The sequence below is a fragment of the Chionomys nivalis genome, chromosome 15 (genome assembly GCF_950005125.1).
Source record: "Chionomys nivalis chromosome 15, mChiNiv1.1, whole genome shotgun sequence".
Classification (NCBI taxonomy): domain Eukaryota; kingdom Metazoa; phylum Chordata; class Mammalia; order Rodentia; family Cricetidae; genus Chionomys; species Chionomys nivalis.
The window spans coordinates 41,980,135-41,999,186 of record NC_080100.1 but is presented as its reverse complement, the minus strand read 5'-3'; the positions used below and the strand labels follow the sequence as shown (position 1 = coordinate 41,999,186).

The following is a 19,052-nucleotide window of genomic DNA, read 5'->3' as shown; positions in this document are numbered from 1 at the left end:
TCACAGAGATCTGCCTGCCTCTGCCCCCCGAGTGCTGGGATTAAAGGCATGCGCCACCACCGCCCGGCTTTAATTGTGAATATTAAAAAAAAAAAAAAAATTCTGGGAGGTAGAGGCAAGTAAATCTATGTGAATTTGAGGTCAGAATGGTCTATAGAGAGAGAGATCCAGGATAGCCAGGGCTACACAGTGAAACCTTGTCTTGAAAAACCAAAACAACAACAATAAAAAGAAAATCCAAAAATCTCCAAAATATCTTATCCCAAGTATATCAGATATGGAATACTCAATCTGCGTTCCCTCCTCTTATATTAAATATTTCCACAGTCAAAGGCAATTCAACAGATATAAACTATAAAGAACATAGATAAACTTTTTGGTCCAATCATTTCTTAGTGTGTAAAGAAGCAACCCCTTTAAATGGCAGTATCAAAATTATCTAGGACATTTGTAAAAACCAATTTCCCTAAAATTATTCTGCTATTATCCTTTAAACAACCCACTGCACAGATCAAAATTGGCATATTTTAAAATGGGTGAATTGAATGGCATATGAATTATACTTCATAAAATTTATAACCACTGCTACTTATGGAGTACCTGGGCAGAGAAAAGAATTAGTTTACTGAGCTTTTCCCATACCCTGAATGTCTAACTACTGCTCTTTAATTCCATTTAATTTTAGATACTCCTTCAGTTCTCTAGCTATAAAAACTCAAGATGTCACCTGTTGGTATTCTTCCTCTGAAACCTAAAATCACTCATTCATCAAATACTTACTAACATATTTTATATCGAAGCACTAACAGAAGACAGAACAAAACAAGTATGTACACTGACTTCTTGAGTCTGCAGTTGGTAAGGTGTAGGGTACTAGAGAGCCTAGGGGCATTCACTTACTGCTGTCTCAGACAAACATGACAGCATTTCTGAGAGGTTTAAGGTGAGAAGAGGAAAAGAATAGGGCAAAGAATGCTCTGAATGCCCCTATGCTCAAAACTGCTGAGAGAACAGATTTTCATGTGCACTCAAAAAGAAGTGACAATGGTAGTAAGTCATACAAAAAGTTAGGTAGAACTGAATCTGATTTCCAGTCTCTATATTTTTATGGGTTTGAAAACTTGCTAAAATACAACAAAATCACTTATATATCTATATCTGTGTTAAACATTGGTTCTAAATATGGTAAGGTATTTCTTCATATCTACAAAAATGCATCTTTACATGTGAACAAAGGTATAACTGCTCTTATGTGGCACTATATAAATTAAAGGGTATAATTACATAACACAATTGGAAGTCCAGCCAAATACTAGTTCAGAACACTCACCTGATTATCTGAGAGCCACATAGCAGTCAACTGTTGTAGCTTTGTAAAGCTAAAAGGCAAATTCTTTAATCTGATTGGAAAAAGACAAACAAAAATTATACTTAAAAATGAGAATATTTCAAATGACTAAGAGATTACATTAGAAATGCAGCTCAGTGGTCTAGTGCCTACCTAGCATGGACCCTATCTTCTTACCTCCTAGTACCACAAAAAATAATTAAAATGAAAACATAAGTGATGGAGGAGTTATTTTCATTTAATAAAGAAACTGCCTTGGCCCATTTATAGGCCAGCCCTTAGGTGGGTGGAGTAAACAGACAGAATGCTGGGAGAAAAAAGCTGAGTCAGGAGTCGCCATGATTCTCCCACTCCAGACAGAAGCAGGTTAAGATCTTTCCTGGTAAGCCAGCTCGTGGTACTACACAGAATATTAGAAATGGGTTAGATCAATATGTAAGAGCTAGCCAATAAGAGGCTGGAGCTAATGGGCCAGGCAGTAATTAAAAGAATACAGTTTCCGTGTAATTATTTCGGGGCATAAGCTAGCCATGCGGGCGGCCGGGTGCCGGGGACTCAGCCCTGCCGCTCTTATTACAACACATAAGTCATCTGAACAATGCTGTATACTGGCATATGCAGTTAACATAAAAAAGTAAAATCAAATGCACACTTTTATATAGGAGAAAAGACAAAAGCATTATCTAGTTTTAAAACACAATTCTCTATAACTGATTTAATTCTGCAGATAAAAGGATAATCAGGTCAATAATGAAAATTAAAACAAAAACAGTATATGCACCAGCCCCGAAGGAATCTGTATTTCCTGATGACTGTCACAATCTAAGACTCGAAAAGCCATCTCTAACGTTAGTATAAGACTTTCCAGATTATCTGACAATTTATTTTAGGACAGGCACATTAACCTGTCCAATATGAGTATCTATACTTTTATTTATTTATTTATTAATATTTTTATGGTTTATTTAACTTTTATTTTATGTGCATTGGTGTGAAGGTGTCAGATCTCCTGCAACTGGATCTTCAGACAGTTGTGAGCTACCATGTGGGTGCTGGGAATTGAACCCCGGTCCTCTGGAAGAGCAATCAGTACTCTTAACCACTGAGCCATCTCTCCAGCCCCCGCATCTATACTTTTAAATGAAAGAATGAACAAACTTTATCTGATGCTACTTATTATTCTGTGAATGTTATGGTTCATTTTGAGCCAATATAATTATACAATCTTTATTGTAAGTTAAAAATAAACAAATCTGTTAAAAAAATAACCGTCCATGCCATAAAGTAAGGAAAGGCCACCCTGAGTACTCACTCACTCACAAAACTGCTGTTGTTTCTGTATTTAGAGAGAACTAATGCTGTAGGAAGACTAATGCTGTAAGAACACTGTGCTGCTCCACATTTTAGTGAGCTATTACTATTTCAAGATGATAATACGTAAAATAAAGTGATACAAACACTTATTAGAGTAGTAAATTAAAATAAGATTCTATTTTAAAATAATATTTCTACTTTATCCTTGCTATCTTAAACCTAACTAGTCTTCTGTGCATACCTTTGAAGACAGAGTTTGAAGAGTTGGTGCTCTCACTTGGAAAAAAAAATTATGAGAAGAAACAAACTTTACTACAGAGGCAGAGGTTCTTCTTAAATAAACTGTAGCTGTTAGGACATTTTTGACAAGTCAGTCAGAATACTGTACTTAAAGTTCTACTTTACAAACTATGTGAGCCTGAAATTTCTCCTACATAAGAGAGAAACCTACTATACTATTACAAAAGGATTATGTTTGTATTTTGTAAAGTGTTAGAAAATAAAAAACATTCTGTTGTGGATTAATGCTCTTGTACACTATAAAGATTTGTCACTCATACTGGTTTAATAAAATGCTAATTGGCCAGTAGCCAGGTAGGAAGTATAGGTGAGACATATATAAGAGAATTCTGGGAAGAGGAAAGGCAGAGAGTCAGTCATCATACAGATGTAGAGGAGTCAAGATGAGAATGCCTTACTGAGAAAAGATACCAAGCCACATGGCTAAACATAGACAAGACTTATGGGTTAATTTAAGTTGTAAGAGCTAGTTAATAATAAGCCTGAGCTAATAGTCAAACGGTTTACAATTTATATAAGCCTCTGTGTGTTTATTTGGGACTAAATGGCCATGAGATTGGGCAGGACAGAAACTTCCATCTATAACTTTCTGCAACTATTATTTAAACAACCTTAGTCTTTCCACTCCAGCAATCACTACTCCAGTCTGGGAATCTAGAGCAATCAATCTGCTCTGCAATTTGGCTTTTGTGGCCCAAACTGTATGAATGAATCTCTGCCTAGAAAAACATAAGCAAAGATTAGATTTAAAAATTGCTTTGTTCAGAAGCAGTACAAAGGTGAATTTGGGATTACAGGAATTAAAAGGCTAGATAACAATGAAAGAACAAAGGTTGTATAATTATGTTGGTTCAAAATAAACCATGACAATCACAGCAAGTAACATCAGATAGTTTGCTCATTTTTTCAATTGAAAAAATTTAAATATATATAAAATGAAATAAACACCAGCTAGCATAGTATATTTCATATCAAATTTTAACTTCAATGTAGTCTATAAGCCAACAGAAGATTACAAACCTATTATCACTTAAATTAATGACTTTCAATTTTTGCATATCACCCATTTCCTCTGGAAGTGTCTCTAGTTTATTAGAATGGAGAAACAGCACAGTTATGTTTTTCCAGTTTCCAATCTGAAAGAGAAACAAACTGGAGATCACAAACCTGGACTATAGGTCAATAAACAAAATTATATTACTATATCTGAAAGTGGTGAAAAATAATCCTTGCATTTACAAAAGTATTACTTTTGTAGTAACTTCTCTCTCTCTCTCTCTCTCTCTCTCTCTCTCTCTCTCTCTCTCTCTCTCTCTCTCTCTCTCTCTCGGCATGCATCACCACCACCCAGCTTTAACTACTCTCTTTAAATTACTAACTTTCCTTTAAGAAGAAAAGTGTTTAGGAACAGCTTCAAAGTTGCATAGCCTGTTATTATTCAGAATATAAATTGATTAATAAACTATTTTAGAAAGAAAATAAAACATACTTAAAGAATATGTTTAAAAGAAGACAAAAATCTGACATAAATGTAAAATACTGTACCTCTGGGGGTAACTGTTGTAAGTAATTGTGATCTGCAGCAAATGTTCTTATGTTTGTGAGCTGTCCAACTGATGAAGGCAAAGCTTCAATTTCATTGAAACTGCAATCCAGTTCTTCTATAGACCTTAGACTATAATTATAAATGAAAATACATTGTTTTTAAAATCTACACTATACCCAATATTTAAGAACACACCAACATGAAATTAGCAAATAATGAAATTTGGTAAAGCTAAACTTTATCAACAATAAATGAGTATATTTTTATTACTATTATATAATAACAAAACTGTATGCAAATTACTTATTTTGAATGTTTGTAGAATCTGCTTTGATGTTCTTTATGTAAATAAAATGCATGTAGAGACACAAGCTGAGTTAATAATAGCACTTTCTTTGTCTACACATTCACACACAACTCACCCTCCTACTGAGTCTGGTAGATACATTAACTGGTTTTCATCTATTTTAAGAGTTGTGACATTTTTCAATGAACCTATTGAGAAGAAGTAATAAATCATTTTCAGCTTAAATTATAAAGCAAATTCATCAATAATCATGGTGAAACACATTATATTTGACAACATTTAGAAGACATTACCAATAAAAACCTACTCACAAAAGACACTACACCCTATCATCACCCACTCTTACTCACCCAATATTTCTATTTTCACCCACCTCACCTGTGTGTGTTATGTGTCTATATGTGTGTGCAGGTGTATGAACATGTTTAGGAAAGCCTGAGGTAAACTTTGGTGTCCTTACACAGGAACCATCCTCATTTTACCATAGTAGGACCTGGGGCTCATCTATTAGGTTAGGCTGGCAGGCAAGGAAGCCCCAGGGATCTGCCTCCTCAATGCTGGGAACAGAAGTGCACACACCACTAAGGCTAGCTTTTAATGTTAGTGTTTGGAATCAAACTTAAGGGAATCAAACTTAAGTCCTTATACTTGGCAGGCAAGTCTTTTACTGACTATCTCTGCAGCCCCTACTGTACTGTTTAACTTACTACCCAACCCCCAAGTAAAATATAAGCTTTCTAAGAAGACATTTTGTCTCCAGTGTCCACTTCTGTATTCTTTTTCTAAAAACAAAGTCATGACATAAAGAATTAACCACAATCTGTTAAATTAATAAAAACACAGCAGTGTGAATTGTCACTACATAACAAAATAGTATGTAAATAACTATATTTCAACTCAAAAATCAAAAGTACTTATTAGATTAGAATAGAATTCTAAAATGTAAAATGTGTCTTAACTTTAAAACTGGTGTAATTCAACTCAGAAATATGATAATTTAGTTTTTCTATTATATTACCTTGAAGATTTAAGCATTGAGACTTTCATCCAAGTGACCTATCTACCTCATACTTTATCAAACAAACAACTTCAAAATAGATTGAGCATGAATTGTAGATATATCATAAATTTTTTAAAAGCCTCCTGTTTTCTTATCTATCAATCAATCAATAGTAAAGTAATAGAAAACAGTTTCCAAATAAGGGATAGAGATCCAAGAAGATGAGTAGGCTAGCTTCTTTGTCAAGAATTTATTAAAGTTATAAAAATCGAATTTCCTTAGAATAAATATAAATAGTAACAACAGTAAAGTAGTAAACTGTACAATGGAGCACATCAGGGGAAGCTCAAGTAATATATGTAAGTGGCGGTACAATAAAACATTAATAGAAAGATTCTGAGTTTCTATGAAAGATTTGAGTAAAAAAGAAGTCTTTAATAATTAAAAAGAAATTGTTTTGAAAACAATACAGACCAATGGTCTCAGGCAGCTGCTGAAGGGAGTTACTTGATAAGAGGAGGTCTTGGAGGTTCTCACATGTTGAAATTCCTTCTTCAACCATTTCAATATTATTTTTAGAAACATCCAAATATGTGAGCTGTCTCAAACTACCAATAAACTGTAGGTAAAGGACAGAAAATGCTATTATTATATCAAGTAATTTTGTTTTGTTTGTTTTAAGACGTGTTTCTCTGTGTAGCCCTGGCTTTTCTGGAACTTGAATTTACAGATCTGCCTGTTCTGCCTCCTGAGTGCTGCTGGGATTAAAATGTACACCACTATGGCCAGGATCAAATAATTTTTAAAATTTAAGTAATAAGCATAATACCAAGTTTTAATTAATAACTGAATGTGAATGTTTTCTCAATCACCAGACATATTTAATAATAAAGATGTGTAATAATTTTATTCAAGCAGAATGATAGTTTTCTTAGGTAAATATTGATCACCTTCTATGAAATGGCAATTCTCTTATGTCTTCTCTAGATATGGAAGCATACCGTTTCTCAGGTGATAAAACAGAAATCATTTTAGTTTAACTATTTCTGGAAAGACTGAATTTAGTATAACTCTGACTGTTACTAACAGAATGCATATGTTCTCAATAGTAAAAATACTATTTTTAATAGTTTGTTATGGACGTTTTCAGATGTGTGCATGGTTTTTAAAAAGTACAATTTGTTTCAAACTTTTGCTTAATAAAAATTAAGTAAAAATTCACCATTTAAATGACTAAACAACTTTTAAATGTGCATTTCAAATACTCAAAAAGAGAGACAGTAATAAATGGAAAGCTACTGAAATTTTCATATACATACCCCTGGAATAAAAGTCAGTCTATTACCATCCATCCAAAACTCTTTCAATCCACTTAGTTGTTCAAGTACTTCAGGCTGTTTGGACAGAATCAGAAGAATTCAATTAAATTACATGACTACATCTGGCTGAAAAAGCCCAGGAATTTCCAAGACAATCTTTAATCAAAACATTAAAGGAGAGAGGAGAGGGAAGCACCACAAGAGGTGTGCTTCTGTACAGCACCATTGTTACCACTGGGAAAACCAAATTCCACAAAGGTAGAAAGATTTGTGAAAGTTCTGGGTTACCCAATTGAGTCAAGTATTTACACAGTTAATAATAATAAAAACACTAAAATAGGACCCATTATTTAAAAGTATGTAATAAAAATATTCTTGTTCATTATTAATAGATATACAAAGCCTTTTAAAAAATCTTAGGAAAAAAACTCTAAAAAGGCAATATATGATTTACTCTGTGTGTGTATGTGCATGTGTGTGCATGTGCACCAGTAGACACATGCATATGTGCATAAAGGATGCCCCTGAGCTACAGCTATAGGTGTCTGTAAGCTGCTCAATGTGGGTGCTGGGAACCATATACCAGTCCTTTGATTGAAAGAGGAACATAACAAGAGTATATTATTATGTGAACTAGTAGGAAACTGTATAGTGGGAAATTATATTGGTGCTGAAAGGCTAAACTCACTAACCCCCTTATATTGCTGTGAACCTTGGTATTCAGGTAAACCTGTTTTTGGGCACTGGCCATTGGAGCTAAAGGTTTGAATGTCTCCTTGAAGTTGTTACTTCTCTCATTCTAAAGAATCATGGCAATCAATAAGTACACAATGGCAAAGGGTACTACATACCCACTCACCACAGCAAGTCACACATTCAGATCTATTATTAATAAGTATAGGCAAGACATATAGGCATAATTTGAATTAAGAGAAACTTCCTTTTATTCTTTGTAAGTCTTTATCATTGCAACCCAGTAGTAAGTTGTATGGGTTTCCTTTGTTTTGGAGACATACTGGAGGCCCTTTATAACAGGGATGACTTTAAATAGATCCTCCTTGACTCCATCTCCTAAATGGTGGGATTACAAGCATACATCACCTAGCCTGTCTTTCTATTAAGTTTGTTGTTGTGGTGGAGTTTTTTTTTGTTTTTGTTTTTGTTTTTTTTGGTTTTTCAAGACAGAGTTTCTTTGTAGCTCTGGATCCTGTCCTGGACTTGCTCTGTAGACCAGACTGGGCACAAACTCACAGAGATCAGCCTGCCTCTGCCTCCCGAGTGCTAGGATAAAGGTGTACGCTGCCACCACCTGGCTTTTATTTTTCCCCATGTGTGATATTAATACAGATCAAAATGGGTAAGAAAAAAGATGATTTTTGAAAGCTAATAGGATTCACAAAACTAGTAAAACAAGATTCACACTGCTTATATTAAAGTTAATACATTAAAAAATAAAAGATAAGGTCATATTGGGTAACTTAGGAAGCAAAGCATGTACTTTTTCTCAATAAGTAAAACTCTGCAAATACGTGAAATCCATCAAAAAACATCTTAAGTTAGAATATGAAAAAGTTGGCTGAAGAGATGGGTCAGTGGTTAAGAGTACTGGCGGCTATTTCAGTGGATTTGAGTTTGATTTCCAGAACATGCTGGCTCAAACTGTCTGTAATTCCAGTTCAAGGGATCTAGCACTCTCTTTCAACCTCCTCAGGCACCAGGCATGCAAACGGTAGACAAGTCACACATGAAGGCAAAACACCCATACATATATAATTAAAAATTTCAATAAATTTTTCAAAAAGGATATGCAAAAGAACTTTAGAAAAGGTTATAGGGTCAAATACCACAGTATTATACTGACTACAGTTGAAATGCACAACAGAAGTTCTTATTCTTAACATTACCATTTGAAAGATGCCCTAATTTTGAACAACAGACTTGCAATCAAAAATTTTAAATGTGAGTTCAGTTAATGAATACTTCTTTAAACCCATCTGGTTTACTTTCTGAGAACTTACTTAGATACAAATCTGCATGCTTACTCCACTCCTTATAAATCCAGTACCACGGTTCACTCAGAACACAAAGAACAAATTTAACTAACAGACCTCAATGCAAACTTAAAAACAATTTTCTATTTTGTCTAACCATTTCCAGATTTCCCTTGGGTTAACTTTTCTCATGGACAGGAAAGTTCAGGTTAAGAATTTTCTTTAAAAGCATGTGCAGTTTCTCCTAATCTTAATTCTGCATCATGCCCCTGAACAAATGCAAGACTGGTGCGATGGGTGAGGACTTACCACTTCTGTGAATTCATTACTTCCCAGATCCAGTCTTTCCAGCTGGGTCAGTCTATTCATGGTTCTATTGACAAAGGAGTAACAAAGAATTAACGACAAAAAATCATAAATTGCATAACATTTTCAAATCTCATAGTTTAAAACATACTTATATGATGTGCAGACTTTTCAACATACTATTTCCAAAGAAAAAAGTTTTTTTTTAATTTCTACATAAGATAAGCTGTCAATTCGTCGCTTTAATTTCAGCTTTTCATAGAATAAGATATCATATAATTAGACTATTTGGCAGATGCATAATCATTACCACCACAATTTCAAGAAGTCTTTTTTTCTGGGCTGCTTATACATTTGCAAAACTTAAAGACAACTATAACTCTAAAAAGTAATTTTCAAATGTTAAATTACTCCTCACATGCTCAAGCCAAATCAATACAATTCAAAGTAAGGGTTTGTTAAGAATTAAAGTAGAATTAGATATTAAGTTTATTAAAGCAATATGGGTTGTAGAGATGGCACAGTTGTTACAAGCACTTATTCATCACGCAGGACACTTGGGGTCAGTTCCCAGAACCCACAGCTATCCACAATTGCAGTTTCAGGGGATTCAATCAATGCTCTCTTCTGAGGCTCATGTGGGTGCAGGCAAAACACTCACGTAAAGTGAGTTAATCTAGCAAGAAAAAATTTTAAGTTAAAGCAGTAATATATCATGTTCAACCCCCCCCCCATGTCAATACTTCTCTATAAGAAAAAAAAATTAAAAAGGAAAGGGGAGTGGGTTCAGAGAACCCACAGTCAGTTCCCTGCACCCATGTGGTAGCTCACAACCATACCTAACTCCAGTTCAGGGAATCTGGCCTGCTGCTTTCCTGACCTCTGGAGGCACCAGGCACATATAGGCAAAACAAACACTCATACACATAAAATAAATAAATCTAAAACAAAATAAACTAAAAAAAAAACCAGATTCTGGAATGAAAAAATTATGCTGCAATTTTATTTCTTCTTCTACAATATCTTTTATACAAAATTAATTGTGAATTCATTCAAATGTGTATTTATGCTCTTGAATTGCTTAGAGATAATATCTTTTTATATACACTGAGGCACTATCAACTATACAGAAAAGAAAAGCCTGTGTTACTCACACATTAAGACTTCATAGCATTAAGGCAAAATAATACAATGTATATCAAATTACCATTAGTATAATATATTCAAACATTATATGGAAATGAAAGCTTGAAAAACAAAGGAACTTAAAAATACGGTGAAAGATTATGGAATTTTATCTTCTCTGAATGTTCAAATGTGTAAAAATAAAAAGTAAAATTCAGCTAAAATATTTTTCAGCTTTTCAGTAAAAGAATATCCATCATACTGTAATGGAACAATTCTATGGGCCTAAACTGAATATAGCTACTTTTTCCAATCAATACATTTTAAACATAACATTCCTTAATTCTTAACATTCTTTAATTTAATAAAAACAACACCTCTTTAATTCATTTCACAACACCTACCTTATCAAAATCAACTTAATGTAAGATTTACTGAGGTCCTATCTGCTGGACTACAGTCTATTTCCCTCATTCATGTTGACCTTTGTCTATAAAGCCTATAAGTTCTCGTTTCCTTCATAAATCAGACAAAGAAATTCCAGGGTCTTTATCAAATGTATAAAATCACATGCTCTGTTATCAAGTTGCTATCTTCAAACTACTGTGCAGGTGGGGATCTGAGAAAAGAGGGGTACTGGGAAGAGACACCTGAAGAACACAGACCAAGTCCTGTTCCGACTGTCAGACCAACAAGGTGACAGAAATTTACTTGTAGCATCAGGATACATAATAAACATGAGGGCTATTTGAAGAAAACAAACCTACTACTTTCATTTCAGGGTACACAAACAAAAAGCAGAGCACTGAAAAAGCTCCACTACAGACACTGTCCTAAAACGGTGAGAAATTTAGATACATGACAAAAGGAGAAAACCCACTGCAAGTAATCTCCACTTAATTCTGTTGCTATTAGCAACTTTGGATCTATTTGTATACTTCAGAAGCCACAGGAAAAAAATGCATACTAGAATAAGAACATGTCTGCTAATTCAAGGAAAAATTAGACGGCCCTTCAAAATTTGTCAGTGCCCTTCAGACTCCTTTATGCAATATTAAGTTTCACTTAACTGTATATGTAAAACAATTTTTCATCACAAAAAGTTGAGTCTGCAGGAAGACTCAGTGGGTGAGGACACTTGCTGCCAAGTTGACAACCTGAGTTCTACTCCCAGGGCCAAAGGAGGACTGGCTCCCTCTCACTCTGCACACATAAGTTTTTTTCCTTTCTTTTTCAGGGTTCTCTGCGTAGCCCTGACTGCCCTGACACTCACTCTGTAGACCAGGCTGACCTCAAACTCACAGAGATCGCCTGCCTCTACTACTGGGCATTGAGATTAAAGGCATGTGCCCCCACATCCAACACTTTTTTTAAATTTAAAGCCTGGTTACATGATCTAAATGTACATGAATATCTCAATAGTAAAACTATTTATATCTTATAAAGTTACAAACATTTTAATCATATAGCTTCAAAATAATATATATATATACACACACACACACACACACACACGCACAAATTTATTTATACAACTTGACTGAATTTCTAAAGAGTTAAAATTCAAATGGTCCATCAGGTATCAGATGGTCCACAGGCTACAGATTTCATCTTCTATGTTCCCTATAGGCCTATATGTTGTAGGCTTGGTCCCTAGCATGTAGTATACTCAGAAATATGCTTTAGAAAGGGGTGTAGTGGAAGTCAGACTGGGGGGGTGCGCAAAAAAGAGGTCATAAGGACCCTTCTGTTCCACTCATGTTTTTCTCTTTAATTCTAAATTGTCACAAGGTGAGCACCTTGCACTGCTCACCAAAGTATGCTGCTTCTCCATAAAAGCCAAAAAAACAGGGATCAACAAACATTATGACTAAAATAAACCCTAAAAAGTTGTATCACAGGAACAAGATTGCTCAGCAGGTAGACACTTGCCATGAAGCCTGACGACTTGAGATTGACTCGCATAGCCCACATGGTGGAAGAAAAAAACAGCCTCTAGTAAGCTGTCCTCTGACTTCCACAGTCAATGGCATAAAGGAACACAAGAATGTGTGCATGTGTGCACATACACAGATGAGAGAGAGAGACAGAGAGAGACAAAGAATGCATGAACAATAAGCAGAAACAGCACAACTGCTTTCTGTCAAAGTGTTTGGGTGGGAAGTGTCTATATTAGTTACTTTTCTCATAACTGTGATATAACATTTGAATAAAGCAAAACAGTTTTTTTTTTTTTTTTGGTTTTTCGAGACAGGGTTTCTCTGTTGTTTTAGAGCCTGTCCTGGAACTAGCTCTTGTAGACCAGGCTGGTCTCGAACTCACAGAGATCCGCCTGCCTCTGCCTCCCAAGTGCTGGGATTAAAGGCGTGCGCCACCACTGCCCGGCCAAGCAAAACAGTTTTTATCAGGCATTTTGTCACAGTGACAGATAGCTAGCTTTTGTCATCAGGTATTACAACTTTATCTAGCTTTTTCACGTTTCTTCTTACCCAGTAAAACTTTGAACTAGGCCAGGACCAAATCAGTAATATATCCCATAAAATCATAATATAAATTATTCTCTAATTTACATTTATCTGCACTACCACAAACTTCATTCACATAATAAAACCAGCCACTAGGCTTAGCACAGTCACTTTTAAGATTTATTAAGATTTATTTATTTATTATACATAGTGTTCTTCCTGCATGTATGCCTACAAGTCAGAAGAGGGCACCAGATCTCATTAGAGATGGCTGTGAGCCAACATGTGGGTGATGGGAATTGAACTCAGGACCTCTGGAAGAGTAGCCAGTGTTCTTCACTGCTGAGCCACCTCTCCAGCCCTAGCAAAGTCACTTGTAATAAAAATTAAATATGGTCTCTGTCCTCAAAGACATATAATCATGTGGGGGTAGGGGTATGTATGCATGATGCATACAGAAGGGTATAATAGAAATAAAGATACATTAAAATTTTTTTAAAAGGCAAAGAAAAAGCAATCAGAGAAAATTTAATAACTGTGGATGTGTTCCACTGAAATTTTATTTCTAAATATGAACTGTGTATCATATTTAACAACAGCCTAACTAATAAACTACATAGCGGTGCATTCAAGGTTCTATATTCAGTAAATGGCCAACAACTACAGTCTATTTTGAATCAGAACTTCTGTCTTTTAAATACTCTTATATTACTATTTGCTCTTATGAAGCCCTTTCTTCTTGATGTCAGCTTATATTAGAGAACCAATCACTCATTTATAGATTTACAACAGACTATAAAGCCATACAATAAAGTTCTGTAGTTACAAAATGTCACATGAAGATCTCACAAACCACTCTGGATGACGTGTAAATATGAACTCTTGAACAGATCTCTGTCTGAGACTCAAACTTTCTTACTCGATACTTTCACTGCTGTGTCACATATAAATAAGATTGTGACTCGAAGAAGGATGAAATCAGCGTTATCATACTACCATACTGAAAACCAACAAATTCATATATTTTTATATTTAATACCAAGAATTGTATAAAAACATGTCTTTCAAAATAATGTATGTTCATATTTTAAGAAAAATTTGCTTTATGACCTAAGGATTAAAAACTCTAATTGGATTTTAAAAGAGCAGCATATTGACTTACTTAGGCAACATTTTCAACTGATTTTCTCTAAGTTCTAGTATCTGGAGTTTAGTTAATCTGTAAAACAAAGGATAAAGCAAGACAAAAGAATCAAATATAAGGAATTGCATTAACATTTGTCATATTCTAAAGTAAAGCAGCATCAACTATATAGTTACTACATGTAATGTTAAATGTGAAAGAAGAAAAATAATTTTAATAGAGCTAGGCATGGAGGTGCAGCCTTTAATTCCAGCACTCTAAAGGCAGAAGCTGGATCTCTATGAGTTCAAGGCCAGCATGATCTACATAGAAAGTTCTAGGGCAGTTGGAGTTATACAGTAAGATCTTGATTAAAACAAAACAGACTGCTCCTCAAAATCAAGAAAGAAAAAAAAATAAGCACAATTAAAAAAAAAATTTTGTTTTTGATTACTGTATGTGCATTCTGTGTTTGTGTGTGTGTGTTCACGTGCCACAGCACACTTTCAAAGGTCAAAGAAAAACTCTATGCAGTCAGTTCCTTCTTTCCACTTTTATATAGGTGCCGGGGTCCAGCTCAGGATACAGGACTTGCAGAGCAAGTGCCTTTACCTGCTGAGCCTTCTCACTGGCAAATAGGTAAGCCGCTTAATACATTTTCAAAGGAACAAAGTGGTTATCCCTAATTTTTCAATCCTGGAACAAATTCTATGTCTTTTCTGAAAATACCCACAAAACTGCTTACCACTCCAGGATTATAGGACAATAATACACATCCATATGAATAAGAGAACATTAAGGACCATGAAGGAAAAACACTCGACAGTTGAGGGTGGGTACAGAAAGATGAAAGAGACCTCAGAAATAGATTCCCTTTTCTTAAAAACTTTGATTTCTAAAGAGAAAACTGCTAAACTGTTAAGTCACTTTAGAGTTTCATAAATACTAACACAGCATTCAGTATCTCAAATATAGAGGCACTACTCCCATTAAAAACATCTGTTTTGCCAGTTTTAAGAACATTTATTCTGTTTAAATTTGTATTTACTATTTATTTGGGATAGTAAACCCAAGTAGAAATAATTCAAAGGAACTACAAGAACTGCAACACTTGGAAATAATTACGAAAGAAAGGTTTATGAAATGAGTGTTAGTAAAGTACTTTGCAGTCGTGTGAATTTTACAGAAGCTAACAATATAAATAAATATCTTTAGAATGTAATTTACCTGCCAAAATTAGCTGGTAAGAATTCGAGGAAAGCATCATTCAGATATAATTGGGTCAGGTTTAGCAGTTGAGAAAACCCATCAGGAAGCCTATGTAAAATTTAAAATAATTAAATTAAGTACATATTTAAAATGTCAGTTTCTTGCCAAAAACTTCACTCAGAATTGGCATAATATGGTTACCTCTTCACTTTTATTAGTGACTTTTACATTAAGCTTTCCTTTTCTAACAACTTACCTAGTAAACTAGTAACTGCATGTTTTTTTTTACAAAGGAAGATAAAATTTGTCTTAGTATCATAAAATGTGCACAAAATAGTGCATTTAGAATGAGCCAAAAACACAGAATGAACATTAACTATGAATCATCAGGTACCTTTCAAATCTATCTCATCCAGCATAAACTAAAAGGACTATATAAAGAATTTCTAAATACTAATAATGTAGCAAGATGAATGATTCTTTGTTTTGAGAATTAGTCCTGTAGGATGTAAAGCTATAAACCTTGATGCTACAGTTAGAAGCCAGTAGCATCAGTATACGCACACACAGACACACACACACAATCACACGCCCACTGTGAAAACCAAAATCTCCAAGGATGCCATATATTTCCTAGTATTAAAGAGCCAACAGTTAAGAACCACTGGGTTGGTATCATTTTCAGGTTCAAGTTTTGGCCTACGAATGACTAAGGCTGTAGAGCTTTATAATGAGCACAGGAGAAACTGAAGCGGTGAATGACAGATTAAGGCCAAATAAGAATACATGTTCTTTATACTTCTATTACATACGTTCATAAATAAGTTACTGATGTACAACTTGATGTTAAAAAAATATTTTCAAATGAGTATCTATTTCATCTTTAAATATTTGTACTGGATTGTGACAAGCATAAAATCTATGTTGCAAGACGTATCAGACTCTGACCTGTTTATTTTTCCTTTACTCACAACATTCCACCATCTTCAATACCAAGTAAGGCAGCTCTATTTTTCGTGAAACTTACCATGGAATGAGTATTCTGGTTATACTCTCAACATGGTTATATGAGGCTGTGCTTCATTCTATTTACCTTTAGCATCACTAACATTACAATTTTGCAAAATTTAACAGCTCTGGTACAAAGAAAACTGTTTACAGACTTTACTATCATAAAAGAACACATAGCCTCAGGTACATGTTGTAACCAATCACTTGTATTTTTCTTCAGTTTTCTTTTAGTTTGTTTTGAAAGTGCCCCATCTGATTTATGATATATGCATATATTAGTCCACTTTTTACTTTGATTATAAGACCTAGAACACTCACATTCTTTCTTTGGGACCTCAAATTTATACCTGTAGTATACGGGTTAGAAAGATTATTAGAAGGTGTCTAAAACTGAATCTCCATGGGACTGTACAAGTTTAACAACACTGGCTGCTCTTCCAGAGAATACAGCTTTGATTCCCAAAACTATGTTACTTCAGTTCCAGGGGATTGAAGGCCCTCTTCTGGCCTCCTCAGATACCAAGCACATACATAGCACATAGACCATGCAGGCAAAACACTTTTGCATACACTCATATTCATTCTCTCTCTCTCTCTCTCTCTCTCTCTCTCTCTCTCTCTCTCTCTCTCTCTCTCTCACACACACACACACACACTCTGGGGGGGAGTACATATGGTACACAGACATTCAATCAGGTAAATACACACACACACACACACACACACACACACAAACACACCTGCACCAAACAAACAAACAAAACCCTGACTCTCTGTATAACTAAGATTGATCCAATTTTTCTTCAAGTGTCTAAAGAAACAATCTACATTCTACTACTTAATGCTCTGCAGTTGTTTAGAGTCAAGAAAGCAGTTTATAATTTAACTAAAAGACTTACTTAGAAATAGGGTTTACACTGGCCTCCACAACTGTCAAAACTTTACAATTTTTAATATTTTCTGGAAATTCTTGGATTCCTAGAAAACAAACAACCAAATTAATAGGATATATTACAGATATGTCAGTCTTGGGGAAGAGAGGTATTACAAAGGCCAAAATAATAATAATAAAGACATTGTGGAGATTCAGAAACTAATTACCAACTAACCAAGAACTCAGGAAACTGACACATCAATGCAAATCAGGCCACTTTCACCACAATTTGTCTAACTCCCTTTTAATTTTCTTTCATTTGCCTCCCTATAGCTGCTAAATACTTTGATTAGTTTTTCTGCCTTTTCTTAGCACTTCTGGAAATCAGTACCTTTCCTATGAACTAGGTAATGATAAAAGATACAAAAGGCAAAACATTTAATATTCTATTTTTTTCCTCAGGGAAAAAAAACAGCTTTTAAAATGGAGGGTTCCGGACTGGGCTGGTCCCCTGTGTGTATAAAAGGAACAGAGCTGCAAACAAACCTGCAGGAGGAAAGGATGGAAAATATACCCTAAAATGTGCCCTAAGGTAGTAGTGCTGTCCACTGCTAATATAAACCTTTTCCCATACATTCCCATGTTTTCACTTCCTTCTTCTTCGAACCTTCTTACTTCACAGTGAAACACTTACTATGTAACTATTTAAGGGCCACAGTGATTTCTGTACACTATCATGTTTCAAGAAACCTACTGGGCATTTTGGTTTCTACATGTTCTTCAGACCAGTGAAGTGAAGGATTTTTTTAAAGCTAAACAAGAGGGTAAACCCAAGGAAAAACATACAGTTATCCTCCCGGCTATGGGAAATAGACAACATTGCCGGGCAAAAAAATGGAATCTTGGGGGTGGGGTGGGATGGGGGTGAGGGGAGATGGGGAGAGAAAAGTGTGAAGGAGAGGATGAGGGGAACTGGGGGAATGGGGGTGATTGGGGATAAAGAAGGTTGGATAGGGGAGCAGGGAAACTCATATCTTAGTTAAGGGAGCCACCTAAGGGTTGGCAAGAGACTTGAACTGGGAATGGCTACCAGGTGCCCAGGGCAATGTCCCCAGTTAGTTCCTTGGGGCACCTGAGGATAGGGAACCTGAAATGGCCCTATCCTATAACCATACTGGTGAATATCTTGCATATCACCATAGAACCTTCATCTAGCGATGGATGGAGATAGAGACAGAGACCCACACTGGAGCACCGGACTGAGCTCCCAAGGTCCTAATGAGGAGCAGAAGGAGGGAGAACATGAACAAGGAAGTCAGGACCATGAGGGGTGCACCCACCCACTGAGATAGTGGGGCTGATCTATTGGGAGCTCACCAAGGCCAGCTGGACTGTGACTGAAAAAGCATGGGATAAAACCGGACTCTCTGAACATGGCGGACAATGAGAGCTGATGAGAGGCCAAGGAGAATGGCATGGGGTTTTGATCCTACTTCATGTTCTGGCTTTGTGGGAGCCTAGACAGTTTGGATGTTCACCTTCCTAGACCTGGATAAGGTGAACATCCAAACTGTCATGTCAAATTTTAGTTTCATTAATTTATCATACCAAAAATATAGGAACAAATAATTGGTGATTGGTACCAGACCACAGATCAATTTTAATTACTTGCATCATTCTGTTCTAAATGAACACTAATTAGGAACTTTTTTTTTTTTTTTGGATTTTTCAAGACAGGGTTTCTCCGTAGCTTTTGGTTCCTGTCCTGGAACTAGCTCTTGTAGACCAGGCTGGCCTCAAACTCACAGAGATTC

At 35.3% G+C, this 19,052-nt stretch overlaps 1 protein-coding gene across 7 annotated transcripts in view; it reads right to left on the bottom strand.

Annotated features, from left to right (window-relative positions):
• The window catches only part of Erbin (erbb2 interacting protein), a 111,542-nt gene that overhangs the window by 41,015 nt on the left and 51,475 nt on the right, over positions 1–19,052 (bottom strand). For all 7 annotated transcript variants that reach the window (XM_057789402.1, XM_057789400.1, XM_057789397.1 and 4 more), the window contains exons 5-14: positions 17,264–17,342; positions 15,372–15,461; positions 14,184–14,240; positions 9,435–9,498; positions 7,135–7,209; positions 6,290–6,434; positions 4,931–5,003; positions 4,508–4,637; positions 3,983–4,098; positions 1,331–1,400 (exon numbers count right to left, since the gene is read on the bottom strand). In XM_057789402.1, coding sequence (XP_057645385.1) covers positions 1,331–1,400; positions 3,983–4,098; positions 4,508–4,637; positions 4,931–5,003; positions 6,290–6,434; positions 7,135–7,209; positions 9,435–9,498; positions 14,184–14,240; positions 15,372–15,461; positions 17,264–17,342 — 899 coding nt within the window. The remainder of the gene's footprint in view (positions 1–1,330; positions 1,401–3,982; positions 4,099–4,507; positions 4,638–4,930; positions 5,004–6,289; positions 6,435–7,134; positions 7,210–9,434; positions 9,499–14,183; positions 14,241–15,371; positions 15,462–17,263; positions 17,343–19,052) is intronic.